Source organism: Cynocephalus volans, chromosome 2 (assembly GCF_027409185.1).
Source record: "Cynocephalus volans isolate mCynVol1 chromosome 2, mCynVol1.pri, whole genome shotgun sequence".
In the NCBI taxonomy this organism is placed as follows: Eukaryota; Metazoa; Chordata; class Mammalia; order Dermoptera; family Cynocephalidae; genus Cynocephalus; species Cynocephalus volans.
This window is the reverse complement of record NC_084461.1, coordinates 82,371,966-82,390,171: the sequence shown is the minus strand read 5'-3', so window position 1 is coordinate 82,390,171 and position 18,206 is coordinate 82,371,966. Positions and strand designations below refer to the sequence as shown.

At 33.1% G+C, this 18,206-nt stretch overlaps 1 protein-coding gene across 4 annotated transcripts in view; it reads left to right on the top strand.

Moving 5' to 3' along the window:
* Positions 1 to 18,206, top strand: part of SKIC3 (SKI3 subunit of superkiller complex) — an 80,737-nt gene that overhangs the window by 46,739 nt on the left and 15,792 nt on the right. For all 4 annotated transcript variants that reach the window (XM_063086469.1, XM_063086471.1, XM_063086470.1 and 1 more), the window contains 8 exons: positions 1,921 to 2,045; positions 2,868 to 2,991; positions 6,286 to 6,507; positions 7,395 to 7,467; positions 9,904 to 9,957; positions 10,123 to 10,234; positions 13,204 to 13,332; positions 17,227 to 17,348. In XM_063086469.1, the coding sequence (XP_062942539.1) occupies positions 1,921 to 2,045; positions 2,868 to 2,991; positions 6,286 to 6,507; positions 7,395 to 7,467; positions 9,904 to 9,957; positions 10,123 to 10,234; positions 13,204 to 13,332; positions 17,227 to 17,348 (961 nt within the window). The remainder of the gene's footprint in view (positions 1 to 1,920; positions 2,046 to 2,867; positions 2,992 to 6,285; positions 6,508 to 7,394; positions 7,468 to 9,903; positions 9,958 to 10,122; positions 10,235 to 13,203; positions 13,333 to 17,226; positions 17,349 to 18,206) is intronic.

Below are 18,206 nucleotides of genomic sequence, written 5' to 3'. Positions count from 1 at the left end.
GCCATCCTTACCCATCCCAAATCTGAGTACAGTCATCTGGGCAAATACCTAGCACAGTAGGTGTCTTCCATATATGGGCTTGGCTGGATCTTTGTCCCTGATCAGTTGACAAAGGTTCACCTAGTTTTTCCTGACCTCTCACTCTTAGTCAGTTTTCATCCCTAAAAAAAAAAAAAAAAAAAAAAAGATTTTGAAAAGGTATTAAAAACCAGTTATTTTAGAAGGTAAAATTAGGACCAGCAAATAGAAGTATCATAAGAGGAAGGTTTTGACTCAAGTTAAGGAGTATTCTTCAAGTTTAGAGCTGCCCCAAAATTGAATGATCCAGTCTGAAACACATTATTAAAACTATAGTTTTGATGTGTTGGCATTAGTGCCTACACCTTTTAAGGAACTACATAGTAGAGAACTGAGGTACCCAATTCTTTTATAACTGTGTAGCTGAATCATACCCATAAACAGGAAAGTTTTACTATTCTGACTGCCCCTCCTTTCAGTTCTTTTAAACTGTTACATTTAAGAGTTATAGAGCCTTGCCAGTTTCAAGATTTTATTGAAGCAGAGGGTAAATGTATTGTAAGAAATTGTATGGAATAAAGTGTCTGTTCTTTTTAGTTTTGATGTTTCATATAATGAAAATATTTTGGAAGAAAATTTGTACTTTCCATTGAAAACAGGTCATCTGTTTTCTTTTAATTTTTTTTATTATGAAATATTTTAAACATGGAAGCTGCAGTAATAAATAAAGTATAGACCATAATTTAGTGAATAGTCACCACTCAAGTATAACATCTTAAAATTGTCAATTTGCTTCAGGTTTTTTTTTTTTTTTTTCTTCAAAGACAGAGTAACAGATAAAGTTGAAGACCCCTTATGACCTTCTCTAGTTCCATTCTTTTCTCCACAAAAGTAGTCACATCTTTGAAGATAGTCTTTATTTTAAAAAATGCTTTAAATATGTATGTATGTATCCATAAACAATCTAAGGTAGTCCTCTTTCCTTCATCAAAATATTTATCACAGTTTGAGTTTATTGATTTCATAAATTCACCTTTATAAAACTAATTTTAGAAGCAAAAGCTGCTTGTATTTTTAGCTCTCACATCCTCCAAGATTAAAAAGATTTTATGGAAAAATTTCCAGTAACACATTAAAAATAAAAATAGATTCAGATTGTAGATTGTAGTGATGGACCAGAAATAAGAATTTCAAAGATACAGTGTTTCTATTCAGATGATGGCAGGTGAGTTATAGAACTTTTCTTCATTTTTAAATAAGCAAAAGCAAGTTGCTTTTCTGTTATTAATTGCACTTCAGTATTATATATTACAGTTTTATTTTTCTCCCTACTAAACACAAAAAAGATAATGTATAGTTTTTTCTGTGGAATTTTAGTGTGTCTGTATATCCTCCAAAAATATCAATGTGCAGATGAATAGTTTACACAAGACTGGGTTTGATTCTGAATAGGTATTTTATAACTTGTTAAGCTTGTCAAAGATGCTAGAACCATACTCACAGGATAATATTTAATTAATGCATTGGGCTTAAATAATTAGATTTCTGTATAAATATCACTTTGGAATTATTTTTATAACTTGGGGTTTTAATTAAAAGTTGTTTAAAAAAAACCAACTTTGTAACTGAGCAGAACCGGTCATTTTCACACATTATTTAAATGAAGCAAAGTGTGAAGTTAAATCCCTCTAGTACATCCTACTTGTGAAATGTCTTCCGCTTTAATTTGTCTTTTCTACAGTTTTAACGCTAATAGATTATAGCTTACTGAACTGCCACTATAAAAAAGGAAGTGCAGGTTAAGTTATTGAAAGAACTTTAGTGTAATTATATCTCTATATTTTGATGATATAAGCAAAAATTATTTTTGATATTAAAAGTAAGTTGCATTTTGCTTCTTAGTTCCATTGGTGAATATGAAAAAGCTATCCAGGCTTTTAAATCAACACCCCTTGAAGAGTTAGAAGACATCATAGGTTTTGCATTGTCTTTGTTCATGAAAGGGCTTTATAAAGAGAGCAGCAAAGGTAAGCACATTGCTTGAAGCTAAAGGCCATGCCTTACTTTTCCAGAGCTGAGTAGTTTTAACTTGAGTTTACAAGAGAAAAATACAATATTGAGATGGGGGTGGGGATTGCAAAGTTTATTGAAACCTTACTAAGGAGTCAGGAGTGGTACTAGGCACTTTTTATCTGTTACCTCATGTAGTATCTTATTAGATGAATAGTCATTACAGTAGTGTTTTGAGCTGAGTATTCATTACAGATAAGGAAACTGAGGCCTAAGATCATTTAGGGTAAATATGTGAATTAGCATTTGAAAGCAGGTGTTACTACCCTACGTTGCTTAAATGTAAATTTCTGATAAATGAAGACCTCAGCCATTGTTAGTAATATCTGATTTTGGTTTTTCCAGAAGTGTTAACTGAGTGCATTTTCATATATATGGGACCAGCCTGTATGTATGCAGCTCACTTAAGTATCTACTGCTTGATGGAAGTGCTCATCTGCACATGGGAATGTTGGTCATATCTCAGTGGCTTCAGACCTCCACTTGTGGTTTAAACTGGCTCTTAAAGATAGTGACTCACACCTCCCTATAGATTCTGAAGGTAGAAGTTGGGGATTGTCATATAATAATCCTAATAATATCCCCAAAATCACCTTGGAGCAACTAAAGCAAGTTAGATTGGTCTAAATTTTTATTCTATCTGCTTGAAAACAAGAGAACAATAACATCTTTTAGACCTTTTTGAAAAATAGAATTAGGACAGGAAAAATCCCACACTTTGTCAACCAGTATTGCTTTTTTATTGTTTTTGCTTGTTTGTTTCCAATTCTATATAACAGCCTATGAGAGAGCCTTGTCTATTGTTGAATCAGAACAAGACAAAGCACATATCTTGACAGCTCTGGCAATAACGGAATATAAACAAGGAAAAATGGATGTAGCCAAGACATTGCTATTTAAATGGTATGTATAGTTGTTATCAACACTTAAAGTGACCAGATACTTAATATTTGGATTAAGGTTTGGAGCAATGTAAAATGAAGTTCGTAATGTTTTAGGAACTTAGGGGTGAACAAAATGGGTTGGGTACCTTGGTTCTGAATTGACAGTCACAGGTAGAGCTAGAAATTGTGACTTAATTCTTAGCTCTGGATCCATCCAGTACTTCAAAACCATCCTATACTCTGTTTTCTTAAAAGAGTAATTGATCACCTGATTTAGGAGGATCTTAAAATTTTAATGAAGGCAGTTGTAACTGGCTTGTTTCTTGGCCTCTTGGATCCACAAAGAGATTTTTCCTCTTTCCTTTTCAAGTTAAACTGGTAAAAAGTCCATTTAAAGGTGAGTCCTAAAAAAAATTATGCTAATAGAATTTGTAACTATTTCTATGTTTTTGGAGTAATAAAATAACAGCTTATGATGTCTGTGGTTATTTACATAGTAATTTTTTGACTTCGTAAAGTTTTTATTTTTTTAGAAAGTTGACCTTAATTCCTTCAAAAGCAGTAGATGATTAATATATGTTATTGGACAGTGTTTCTCAATGAGGGATTTACTGGTATCTTGAGTGGCACAAATCTTTATAGTATAGAAGTGTCCCTCTATTGCAGGAAGCTTACATCCCTGTCCCCCACTCATTGCATGCTAATAACACTCTTCAGTCTTTGTGACAACCAAAAAAATTGCCTCTATAACTCACCCCTGAAATGTGGGGGAGGGAGATGATTAGATTGTACTAGTTGAGAATTACTTCTGTAGGATAAGCTTTACACTTGTTAATCATTGTGATACTTTTGTCCTATCCTACCTGATTAAAGTTGTTTCCTTGTACAGTAAAGAAGCAATTCTTTCTCGTCTTTTTTGCTGTTTTGAGAAAACCAGTCAATTTAAAAGAAAATCCCGTCACTTTACATGGATACATCCTTGTAACGTGTATCTATGGCTATTATAACATGTTCAAAGAACCTGAATTTGCAAATGGCTCGGTGACAAAAAGTAATAGATGCTAATGACTACTGCAGTTATCAAGGGCAAAAGTAACCCCAAATTAGGTGCAATTAGATTACTTTGGTTACTACTTAAAACAGTAACCAACATCAGTTTGGACATTGGTGAAACTGGGAAAAAAAATAACAGAATATAATCTTTTATTTTCTTTTTCTCTGTTGAGAAGGAAAACCTTTACCCATCGTTTTGTGTTGTTGCATCCAGGGATAGGTATTTTTTCTGATTTGTGTTTTTTTTCTTTGTTTTTGATTCTCTGCATGTCATCATCCAAACTTGACACTACCAACTGCTGCATTCCTGCCCCTTGGTATTCTTTTTTTTGACTTTCTTTCCATGAATAGTTCACTGTTACCTATTCTTCATTGCTCTTGTTTGGCATTCATATGTTGGGAACTAAGCAGTATTCTAGATATTTATTGAAGGAGAATAGGATTAAGTTTATTGTATAAGGGAGGAAAAATCTGGTTACCAACTTCATAGACTTTAGGATATTAGATAACCCCATGTAATATCCCTGGAACATGGTAAAAGACTACATGCAGGTACTGAGCATTTAGCACATGTTTACTTAGTATTGGAATGTAGTCATTTCAGGAATAATTTAGATTTTCTATGTGAATATGTATAGAGTAGATAGGTTTTTTTCCTTTCGAGCTAAGGCACAAATAAGAATTTCTTCTTTTGTTATCAGTATTGGAATTTATATTTTACTATTTCCTTTTTTTTCTTACTTGTACCAGCTGACAGTGTGGTTATTTATATTGATAGAAGTGACATTGACTAACTGACGTACTTTCTTCACATTTGGACTCCTACGTCTTTTAGCTATTATTGTAAAAAGAGTTATGATGTATACTTCAAGTAGGGTATTTAGTCCAGAGCTGCCTATGGAAATTCATGATTTCATATCTATTTTTCAAAATTAAGTGCAAAACGCTTAATTTCCTCCACCTAAAAAATAATTCAAAGACATAGTGGTAGGTATGTGATCATTTGTAATGTTATAAATATTTGTTATATTTTAATGAACTTTGTTTAAAAAGTTTTTGAAAATGCTTTTGTTTTATTATATTATAAAATTAATAATAATTATTAGAAGTATTAAGTTAGTAGAGAGCTAAGGTTTTCTTCATTTAAATTAACAAGAATTCCTAAACATTGTTTACTTTCACTTTCTTTTTTTGGCAGGTGGCTAGTACAGGGATTGAACCCTGGCCTTTGGTTTTATTAGCACCATGCTCTAACCAACTGAGCTAACCAGCCAGCCCTGACTTTTACTTTCATAAGGCTAAATCAGATTGCACAGTTGAAAGAAAAAAAACATGCTAGGTGTTTACATACAAAATTAAATTTTCCTTAAATTATAAAATATTCACTTGGAGTGTAGTGGATGTAGATTCAGTTTGTACTTATTATATAAAGTGCTGGTTTTAATACCACAGAGCAAATAGAACAAAGCTTTATCAGAATGATAAAAATCAGATCTCACATTGAAGAGATTCTTTTTCTTTTTCTTTTTTTTTTTTTTTAAAAGATGACCGGTAAGGGGATCTCAACCCTTAGCTTGGTGTTGTCAGCAGCACGCTCAGCCAGTGAGCCAACCGGCTATCCCTATATAGGATCCGAACCTGTGGCCTTGGTGTTATCAGCACCGCACTCTCCCGAGTGAGCCACGGGCCGGCCCTGAGATTCTTTTTCTTTATTATTCTTATCTTCTTTTATTGAAACTGAACATTTTAGTAAAATTGTTCTGATTATTTACCTAGAACTATGACCCAAAGAGGCTAATTTATATTTGTTCCCAAAATTTAGATATAATGACCAGAAAAGAAATGTAATTATTGTTGTTTGGTGAAAGGCCATTGATACTTTTTTTTTTTTTTTGTCTTTTTGTGACCGGTAAGGGGATCGCAACCCTTGGCTTGGTGTCGCCCGCACCGCGCTCAGCCAGTGAGCGCACTGGCCATTCCTATATAGGATCCGAACCCGCGGCGGGAGCGCCGCTGCACTCCCAAGCACTGCACTCTCCCGAGTGCACCACGGGGCCGGCCCAGCCATTGATACTTTTAATTGCTTCAGATAATCAGGGAAATTGCTGTCTCTAAAAGCCAAGGCATTTGTTTTTATATTATCTTAAAGCTGGCCGTAGTTTGGTGAATCTTTAAGTAAATTGTGTTTTGTACTAAGTATTATATATGTTTTAACAGTTACAGAGAAAGACTACTATACTAATTAGAAATATGTTTACAGCTCTATCTTAAAGGAACCAACCACAGAAAGCCTTCAAGCCCTGTGTGCTCTAGGATTGGCAATGCAGGATGTTACACTGTCAAATGCATCACTTAATGAGTTACTGAAGCACATCAAACACAAAGACAGTGATTATCAGAGGTGCCTTCTTACTTCAGCGATTTATGCACTCCAGGGCCACAGTGTGGCAGTACAAAGACAAACATCTAAAGCTGTTCACAGGTAAATTCTGTCCTTGTGAATTTGGGGCCTAATTATATTTGATGTGGTTGCGTTTGACACTTTAACTTTATTAAGATTATATAATGAGGTAAGCATATATATTTGGAAACCAAACTCTGGTTTTATGAAATCATATATAGGACCAGGAAACTGACTGTACATGTTATTTCACCTATAAAGATTTTTTTTTTTTAAAATTCAGCTGATAAATTTGGCCCTTACTCAGGTTAAGTAAGACCAAAAGCTTATTTTCGTGTAAAACCCTTTTGTAATACTGTCAGTCTGTTATCTGATACTGTTCAGGTTGATGGTTTTAGGAAGTTTTGGCCACTTAAACATTCATTGATGTCTTCAAAATTTGGAAAATGTGAAGCTATCATTAACAACAGTGGTTATTTTATTTTCAGCAGTAAAGTCTTCTGTCTGTAAGTTTCTTTTTCTTCCATAGTTCATTCCCATAGTTGAATCTTTGCTGGTTAGTTATATTTTTAAAAAATTAAATTATTTTGATGTAAAGCTTATTCCTTATGATGTCGTTTCTATTACAGGTCATCTTCCCACTATACAGTATGATTTATCCTGTAACTTCTTTGTGTTTTCTTCAAACACAATGTACTAAATTTCCTTAACTTTTCTTAATTGTCTCATGGCTTTGTAATCATCACATGGCTGATTTTTTCTTATTTTTATAAGGACTGTTGGTATATATAGGAAATATAAAGTTTGTTTTCTAAAAATTAAGATACTTTCAATGAAACATAGGCAATTAATATGAACTTGTTTAGGTGTCTAAAAGGTTTTAAACTTAATGAGATGTTGGTTGGTTGTACTTCTTGTGGTTAAAGTAACCCTATCTCTAAGCCCACTACTTTTGATGATCTTTATAGTAACCCAGCTGACCCTGCTCTTTGGTCTTTGTTATCCCGAGTTGTTGCTCAGTATGCTCAACAAAATGCAAAGGTGAGTCATGTTCTAAATTCTGGAAAAATGATAAAATAACTTGTGATGTGGTAAATATTACAATTTTAAAGCATAGCATTATTTTTCTGGAAGATAATACAGTGAAGGGAGTTCTGTTATTTAACCAAATTTCCCATTAGTCATTCAACAAATACTAGACTGAATTTGTTCGATTTACTACTGTACTCCTCTGGGTGTTGCAGGTGCTACAAAGTAGGAGGACCTTTTTGAACACATACAGATTATATTAATGGCTACATGATAAAGTAATGTTTGTAACATTGCCATATAATAAGCATTAGCTATTGTTTTTTTGAATACCAAAAGGTCATTTTACTTAAAAGCTTCTCAAAGATAAGGACAATAAGAACTAGAACACTGCTAAAAATGTAGATATAAACATGAATTCATTGATGCCTGTAAAGGATATATACTGTATTTTAGTTCGTAACAGCCAGATATTTTCAGGAGTCTATATTCTATTAACTTCCAAGGTTAATAAGTATTTTCATAGTTCACTTAACTAGTTGGTAAACATAATGGTAATAGCTTTGAACACTTATTCACATTTTGAACACTTATTCATGTCTAATAATTCTAGTATCTGAAGTCTTTGTTGGTTGGTTTCTGTTGTTTGTTATTCTTACTTGTTCTCATTCATGGTGGCTTTGTTTCTTTGTTTATCTGATTGTGTGTACTTGAAAGTTATTTGTAGGAATAATTTGAAGCCTAGGACTAAGGTACCTTTCTCTAGAAAGGATTTGTACTTGCTTTGCCAGGTGCTTGGGAACTCCACCACTGTAGGGCCACCTTAAACAAGTTTTAGACCTCAGGGTTTCTGGACCAGTTAGGCTTACTTAGTGCCTGGGTTGCAAGGTCATTTGAAACCTGGCTTAATTCTGATTCACTTTGAACTTGAGGGTATAGCCCCTTGGGGTCTCAGCTTATTCTGATGTGGGTTTCCTAAGCACTCCCTTCCCTGTGTGAACCCTGGACTTTAATTTCTGTCCCACTAGTTCATGAGTTTTTCAAGAGAAAAATTAAAATGTGTTAGGATCTCAAATGGCAGAGTTGGCTGCCCTGTTCACTTGCCTGTCTGGATTCCAGTTTTCTCTTTCAGTTTCGGCCTAGGAAGTCCTTAATATCTTGTCATTTCTTTGATGATTTTAAGAATATGTTTTTAAAATATTTTGTCCCAGTGCATCTCAAATTTTAATGTGTAGTTGAAATCACCTGGAAATCTCATTAAAGTGCAGATTCTAATTCAGTAGGTCAGGGGTGGGGCCCAATAGTCTGCATTTCTAACAGCCTCCCAGGAAATGTTGATGCTGGTGATGCACAGGCCACAGTTTGAGTAGCAAGGTTTTATTTCACATGTTTAGTAATTTTCAGTGGATGGGTTGTTTCAAAGAACCTACAAGACCATCATTATTAGGCTCTGAATGAAATACGTATTACATGTCAGCTACTGTGCTAAGCGTTATTATATATTTTGTCATTTAATCCCAATAATCATATGAAGTAGCTGCAATTATTGTCAATTTTATAGAGGAGGGAACTTGAGACATAGAGGTTAAGTACCTTGTGCAAAATCACAGTTAGTAATTGTGGGGATGGGATTCCATCCCAGATCTAACTCCTGAATCCTCCTCCTACTCTGTTGTGTTGCCTTCCTTCTTTTTAATCCATCTTTTATTTGTTTTATATTGATGTATTTTTTTAAAGTTTATTTATGTTTTTTAGCATTTTTTATATGGTAAATACAGTTTTGAAAACATTTCTGATACACTTTTGATATGAAATGAAGGATACAGTGTATTTCTGATATAAAATGAAATCATTCACTTTCTTTTCCAGTTAAAATGTCTAATAATTGAATTTTTAAAAATTGTAGATTTCAACTTGACTTTATGAAATCTCTGATGCTGCATGTATTTTTCTTACATTTAGTATTGAGTTGATTATTGAAGCAATGATGAACTTCATGGTGCTCTGAACTTTAGCTATTTACTTACTAAGGACTTTGGAAGTTTTAAAAATATTGTATATTTTCATGGAGTAAAACCATATGTTTATCTTTGTGATCTCTTTCTCTCTCTCTGTGTTTTTCAATCTTTTTTCCTACACAATCTCTTTTATATTATTAGAAAATGTGTATATTTGTTTGATACCACTGTAAAATCATGTAACTTTTGAACCTTTAATGAGTATTTTAAAAGCAGAGTTGAGTGATCACAGTAGAGAAATTTTCTTTCACAAAAATATTAAACTGGTCTTTTAAAACAGTTATAATAGGTTGATACTTAAGGAGTTTAGAAGTTGTGAATGTGATAAAACCTCTTGAATGATTTAATGGAGAAATTTTATCAGTCTTAATTTTTGCTGTTTCATGAAAGTTTTTGCGTTTGTTTAAATAATCAGTATTATCTATTATAGGGAGGTGCTGTTGCAGGAAATGTGGCTCATATTCTGGACTCAAATCATGGAAAGGTTAGTTTGCCTGAGTATAAAGGAAATGTTTAACTTGTTAAATAACGTTGATGAAAGAATAAAATAATTTTTCTTTGTAGCTTCAAAAACAGTCCTACTTTTTGTGAGTTTGAAAGACAGGGAGCTATAAAAGAGCATTGGTTAACACATTTTTGTCTTATGCAGAAGGCGTTACTATACACTGCAATAAATCAGCTGGCTATGGGAAGCAGTTCAGCAGAAGATGGAAAAAATATTGCACAAAAGACTATTCAGAAGGCAGCTCTCCTTTCTCCAGGTGAATATAATATAATCCATTTCATTAATTCAGGTCCTGTCAATCTTGCATTTATGACTTATAGGAGCAAAGTTTGTACTTCTATGAAATAAGACAAAAAGGAATTTTAAGAAAATGTTTTAAGATTTTGCATATTATATATTATGATTATCTACACTTGGTTATTGATAATTAAGAGAGAATCAATTACAGATCAAAAGGAATGTGTGCTTAAAAATACTTTATTACCTATTATTGAAAATCTGAATAATAACTTTTCAAGAAGTAGTTTTATTTCCATTTTCCATCAGTCTGGTTTAACAGATTTATCTATAGCTACTAAATTATTTAACAAACATATTTATTTCTACATGTAGTTAGCTCCTCGAAGGCTGGGGATGTGTCTTGTGTGCTAACTGTTAAAAATGCCAAGGTCAGGGTCTCATCTGAACTAGCTATTATTAGTTCTATCTGGCTGTATTGTATGTATGCTGTTGATCACAAAGGTACTGAGGAATTGCGGATGATTGCTTCAGCATGCTTTTATTACCGCTACTGGAAAAATGCCTTAGAGGACTGGAATTTCTAGCATTGTAGGGTTATAAGGTGTATTTTTACATGATACTATTTTAAATATGAAATAAAGCATTAAGCAATTTATTGCCCCAGAACAGAATACCTCAGACATTTGTTAGATCAGAATGCTGTCATTTTTTGCTAGGCACTGTTGGGAAACAAATTGTATAAAGAATAGGTTCAGTGGTGTCCTCACAGTAAATTATAAAGCTTATATCTAAACTGCAAAATATCTAATGTTTCAGGTATTATTTTATAAAACAAGTAAACAGACATACATAGAATAAAAAAGAGACCCTAAACATTTGGATTTGTCTTTATTATATACCGGTAAGTTTCTGATTTTTGGAGGTGTTCTCAAGCATTTAGCTAGACTTTCAGGAATTCTTGTTGTGGATCCAGCATGATAGAAGATCTATTAGCCTTTGATTATATAAGTGGCATAAACTTTAGAAAGATGACATTGCCCAGATAAGGTGCTCTCTAATGATGTCCTCTGATTTTCCCAAATTATTTGGAGAAATACATACTCAAGGAAGCAGAGTCATCATGTAAGATGTTTAAAACAGTGACTGAGTGGTGAAGATGAGTGCCTATTTAAGACTCGTCCTTGGAGTCCAATGAAAGTGAATATAATTGTAGTTATGTGTAGTGACTGTACACCTAGTCCTTGAAGGTCTTTAGTTGAACAAAATACAGTTTTGATAGATGTTATTTCAAAGAGTCTTTTCAGGGATTTAAATATAATTCCAAGAATTTAGAATTGAATGCAAGAAAGTCCAGTTTCAGCTAGATTAGTGCTTCTGTGATACTAAGGCAAACTATATTTAAAAATTTTTAGATTTATAGTTTATATATTATCCCAGAGTCACTTTATTTCTCAGAGAATGTGGTTGCTGATTATCTATGGAAGAGTTAATTGAAAGGAGTTAATGGAAACAGCAATTCTTTTGTATTGAGGCGGAAGAAATTGCCAGCTAATGTCCATCTCCTCCCCGCTGGAAATCTAAACTATGGAATATTGTAAGATCCCTAAAGGGGTTGTTCTCTTCTTAGGAGTAAGTCAGTATTCCTTAGTTAGAACATAAGATTTTAGACCTGATAGCACATCAGTCATCATTTAGTTCAGTTGCCCTTTTTTTACAGAAAAATGAATCCCATGAAAAAGCTGCTACACAGTTAATCCGTGGCATTGCTAGACCTAAAACCCAGATCTAAGGCTTCATAATGTGCCTTTCATTATATAGTAGTAATCAGATCTTCCCAAATTCTAGGGAACAGTCCCCATTTCTTTATTCTGGAATTTGAGTATGTCTTATGTTACTTAAAATGAGGTAGTATTTATCTGGGGCAGAAATTATTTCATAATATGGAGGTATGTATTTAATTTTTTTGTAAAAGTTTTTGATCTGCATAAGATTTTTAATGATTCTTGTACTGTTAGCAGTAATATTGATCATCTGTAAATGAAATAGATGTGTATTTCAGACATTTCATAGGAGACGTATATTTGGATAGGGCAGTTAGATTAGAAAAAATATAAAACTAAAGCTAAAAAGTATAGGTAAGTGACTGTATTGTTAACTGGCACCCCCTCGTGGGATTTTAAAATCATCCATTTTTAAGGGTAGCAGAACCAAAATATTAACTGTTGAAATGAACTGCAAAATAAGATTTGTAAAAATAAAAGACCAAACAGATTTTTAAAATCTTCTAAGTTCCAAATCCCCTTCAGTTTTTTCTTTTCATAACTAACTTTCTTAAAAAGAAGAATCTATATACATAATCTCTTTCTAGTGTTACCTCTTCAACCCACTACTGTCAGGCATCTCCCCTCCCTGAAGCTGCTGTGAAGGAAGGAAGGAAGGAAAGATCAAATGAGCGAAGGGATATATATAATCATATAAATGCTTCACTTGGAATGATAAAGTGAGTCCTATGCTTGCCTGTTAGAATGTGGATAAAATCTTCAGCCTTTCCTTTGGCTCAGACTTTTCTTAAGAACTAAAAAATTATGTCTTCTTGCTTATCCTGTGACTGAGTTTAAATGAGGGACAAGTGATGAAGATGAGTGTCTGTTTGAGACTTGTCTTTAGTCTTCAGTGAAAGTGAATATAATTGCTCTTTCCGCAGTGGTGCAGCACCCTAGGCAACTGATCTGACCAGCCATGGAAGAAGAGCTTAATAGGCTATTTCTCATGCTCTGACGTGTTTGGAAAAAATGGTAAATCTTGAAGGATGAACATAGTAGTGTGTCTTCTGAAAACAAGTATATTTAGTTTTCCTTTAAGAAAGTGGAATCCTTCTGAAGATACTATTGATTTTTTTGGAACTTGTAAACTCTTACTCTCATTTTTGGTAGTTTTTCAGCAATATGTTGGTACTAACAGAACTTCTGTTTTTCTTGTGTTTAGGTGACCCTGCTGTCTGGGCTGGGCTAATGGCAGCCTGTCATGCTGACGATAAACTAGCTCTAGTGAACAACTCTCAGCCTAAGAGAATGGATTTATACTTAGCACTGTTATCTGCTGTTTCTGCTTCAGGTACGTTTGTTGTTTTGTTTTGTTTTGTTTTGTTCGGCATCTGGCCAGTATGGGGAACTTGACCTTGGTGGTATAACACTGTGGTCAAACTAACTGAACTAACTGGCCAGCTCTGCTTCAAGTAAGTTTAAAAAAGCATTTTTATACATGATTTAATTCAGGCTTCTTAAATGGTTAAATCAGGAACACAAAGAACTTCAATGTATATTGTTATAAAAAGTATGTTCATTAAAGAATCTATAGTTATAATAGCCACACAGAATTGTGATGGGCATGCATATATTTTCTTTTCCATATAGCTAAGAAGTCGTCTGATATGTTCCATTAACTGAAATCTTGGTTTTGTAGCATTTTACCTGCTTTGAGACTTGAGCGATGTTTTAGGACTCCTTCCAAGTCACTTCTACCCTAAAACTTGTGATTCTTCCTGGGAATTTTGACCAGAATAGTTGTTAATTTGATCAGATATAGTTAACATTGTCTTATAAATCTATAAATCTTACATTGAAAAGTGAAAAGATTAAAATATTAAAATAAAGTGAACTTATTTTAAGTGGTAAATCAGAAATATCTAAAACAGTTATTTTTAAGCCATCCACTTCAGATTTAAAATAAAAACAATCTATTTTTGTTTTTGATCCACTCTGACAATCTCAGTCTTTTAATTTGTGCATTTAGACATAGATGTTCACACCAAGGTATAGGGTTTGATCTCTGTACCCGCCAGCTGACCCACCCCCACCACCCACCCCACCAAAAAAAGGAGAAAGCCACATAGACATAGACATTCAAAGTGATTATTAGTATAGCTGGATTAATACCTACCATCTTTTTTATACTGTTTTCTATTTGTTGCCCTTGTTCTTTGTTCCTATTTTTGTCTTCCATTCTTTTCTCCTGCCTTTTGTGGATTATTGTACATTTTATATGATTCCATTTTTTCTCCTTTGTTAGCCTATCAGTTATACTTCTATTTTTCCTTTTTTTAGTGGTTGCCCTAGAGTTTACAGTATACATTTGCAACTTATACCAGTCGACTTTCAAATAACACTATACCACTTCATGGGTAGTGTAAGTATCTTATGAAAGAATAATCCTAATTCCTCTTGTATATCATTGCTATCATTCATTTTGCTTATACATAGCCCTATATATACACAGACACACATAAGCACACATAATTGAATATATTGTTGCTATTGTTATTTTGAACAAACTATTATCTGTTAGATTAAGAATAAGAAAAATTAATAGTTCTTATTTTACCTTCACTTATTTCTTCTTTGATGCTCTTCCTTTATGTAGATCTGAGTTTCTGACGTTTATCATTTTTCTTCTCTCTAAAGAATTTCTTTTAACATTTCTTGCGAGATAGGTCTACTGGCAACAGATTCCATCAATTTTGGTTTGTCTGAGAAAGTCTTTATTTCTTTTTCACTTTTGAAGGACAGTTTTGCAGGACACAGAATTCTAGGTTGGTGTTTTTTTCTCACAACACCTTAAATATTTCACTCCATTCTCTTCTTACTCATAACATTTCTGAAGAGAAGTTGGGTGTTATTCTTATGTTTGTTTCTCTGTAAGTAAGGTGTTTTTCTTCTGGCTTCCATCAGTTTTTCTTTATCTTTGATTTTCTGTAGTTTGAGAATCATATGCATAGGTGTAGTTTTTTTAACATTTATTCTGCTCAGTATTCTCAGAGCTTTCAGGATCTGTGATTTGGTGTATCTGACATTAATTTAAGGAAATTCTCAGTCATCATTTTTCAAATATTTCATCTGCTCTTTCTCTTTATCTTCTCGAATTCTCATTATGTGTATTTACACCTTTTGTAGTACCACAGTTCTTAGATATTCTGTTCTGTTACCCTTAGTCTTTTTTTCTCTTTGCTTTTCAATTTTGTTTGTTTCTATTGAGATAGCCTCAAACTCAGATATTCTTTCCTCAGCTGTGTTCAGTCTACCCATAATGCCCATCAAAAGCATTCTTCATTTCTTTTAGAGTGCTTTGCTCTCTAGCATTTCTTTTAGGTTCTTTCTTAGAATTTCGATTTCATCATTACCATTTGTTCTTGCATGCTGTCTATTCTATCCATCATTAGAGCCTTTAGCATCTTAATCACAGTTATTTACATACTGGTATGATAGTGTTCTGCCATGCCAGAGCATTTACCCATATACATCATATTATGAGCCATAAAACAGGTCTCAATAAATTTAAAAGAATTTGAATTATACAAAGTGTGTAATTTGAATACAATGGAATTAAATTAGAAATCAGTAACAGAAAAATATCTGGAAAATTCTCAAATACTTGAAAACTAAATAACATACTTCTGAAAAACACAGGTCAAAGAACAAATCAAAGAGAAATTAGAAAATATTTTGAAATGAATGAAAATGAAAACATTACCTATCAAAGTTATGCAGTACTACTAAGGCACTGCTTAGATGGAAATTTATAGTATTAGATGTCTACCTTAGAAAAGGAGAAAGGCCTCCCTCAAAATAATGGCCTCAGTTTTTACCTTAAGAAACTAGAAAAAGGAAGAAGAAAATAGACACAAAATAAGCAGAAAAAAGGAAATAATAAAGGTAAGAGTAGAAATCTATGAAATAGAAAACAGAAAATCAACAGACAAAATCAGTAAAACCCAAAACCGATTCTTTTAAGAAGATCAATAAAAGTGACAAACCTCTAACGAGATGAATCAGGAAAAAGAAGACAGAGTACTAATGTTAGGAATGAAAGAGAATATGCCACTACAGCTATTAAAAGGCTAATAAGAATCTTACGAACAACTTTATACCATGAAATTTGGCAACTTAGATGAAATGAACAAATTCCCAAAAAGACACAAAGTTCACTCAAGGAGAAATAAATTGAATAGCTGTATATCTATTAAAGGCATTGAATTTATAGCTAAAAATCTTCTAACAAAACACCAGGACCAGATGGCTTAACTGAAGAATTCTACCAAACTTTTAAGGAAGAAATAATACCAGTTCTACACAAATTCTTCCAGAAAATTGAAGAGATAGTAGCACTTCTTAACATCTTTTATGATGCTAGCATTATCCTAACACCTAAGCCACAAGAAAAGAAAAATTACAGAACATCACCTGTGAACGTAGATGGAGATATTCATAACAAACCCTTAGGAATTCAAATCCAACAATACATAAAAAAAAGATTATGTATTAACATTACATCATGAGCAAGTGGGATTTATTCTAGCAATGCAAGGTTGCTTTAACATTTGAAAATAAATATAATTCTCCATGTTGATACTTGCAAAAGATGCCAAAGAGTTTATACATATATGATTCCATTCATATGAATTTTAGAAAATGTAAACTGGTCTATGTGACAGAAAACAGATTAGGAGTTGCCTGAGGACAGAGAGTAAGAGGGGATGGGGTTGGGTGGAGGTAGAAGTGATTACAAAGGGGGGACAGGAAGAAACTTTTGATAATAATGAATATGTTCCTTGTCTTGATTGTAGTGATGGTTCACTGATGTATACTTATGTCAAAACTCATTAGACTGTATGGTTTGAATATGTATAGTTTATATTATGTCATTTATTGCAGTAAGTCTTTAAATTTTTTCAGTGAATTATTTTCAGTGTTATTGTAGATATAGTGATTTTTGATGTAAGTCACAAGTGTTATGAGACCTTACGTTATTGAGCTACAAATACTCCTATCGTGAAACTTTTCAGAAGCCTGTCTCATGTCAGGATAGTCTGTGGTATGCCAGTGGTACATGTAAGTTTTAAAAATTGTAGATGCATGATAAGTCTAATGATAATACCTTTCACCAACTAGTTACTCCTCTGAGAACGCATTATAAATTGCAGAAGAAAGTAACATTGGCGTTTTTTGTTTATAGTTAAAGACAAAGAATTCCCTGAAAATTATATCCAATCTCTTGAAAAGTGGTCTCTCTCACAAGCTGTCACTGGTCTGATAGACACAGGAAGAATATCTGAAGCTGAAGCTGTTTGCACAAAGGTATAATTATGGAATTGTGCATTGAAATTTATGGATTCTTATCCTACTTGGAACATAACTTCAGAAATGGAGTGTATGTTATTTAAAGAGCATATGGTAGTGGTGGCTGTGGTGGTGTAGATGGTGATGACTGTGATTATCATGGTAACAACCAACATTTATTGACTCTTTAGTACAAGCTGGTCACTGCATTTAGCATTTTGTATTTGAACTTCACAACCATTCTAGGTGTAGGTATATATTGTTGTCCCCATTTTAACAAATGAGGAAACTAAGGTTTAAAGAGGGTAAGTTATTTACACAGGAGCTCACAGCTAGTAATGGATAGAGTTTCAATTTGAACTCATATTTGTCTGACTCTAGGACTTAAACTCTTAGTAGACCTTTCTTTAATTTTTGTTCTTTTTATATCATTAAGGAGTTAATATATTCCTTTCATTTCTGGTTACTCTCTTCAGAATGTTATGTTTCCAGTATCCATTCATTTTTCCAAAGCTCTGAACCACTTAGAATGACAGTGGAGATTGTTGAGTGGTTGACTGGAACTGCTCAGTTGTCAGTTTTTACATGCCAGGATTGTAGGGCTCTGTGCTTGTAGGCTCTGTTAGTAAATTCTTAGCACCTTGGTAATAAGCACATGGTAGGGGCTCAAGAAATACTTATTGAATGAATGAATAGGTCTCATAAATCTACTGAGAAATCACTTAATGGATAAAGAGAGTTTTAAACATGACTTTTCCTGAAAACATCATTTTTCATAAGTGTTTACTGGGGACATTGTGTTGTCTTCCTAAAAATATTTTTTGAAATATCAGTATAAATTTTACAGAGAAAGAAGAATAGACTTTTGAAGGTCCC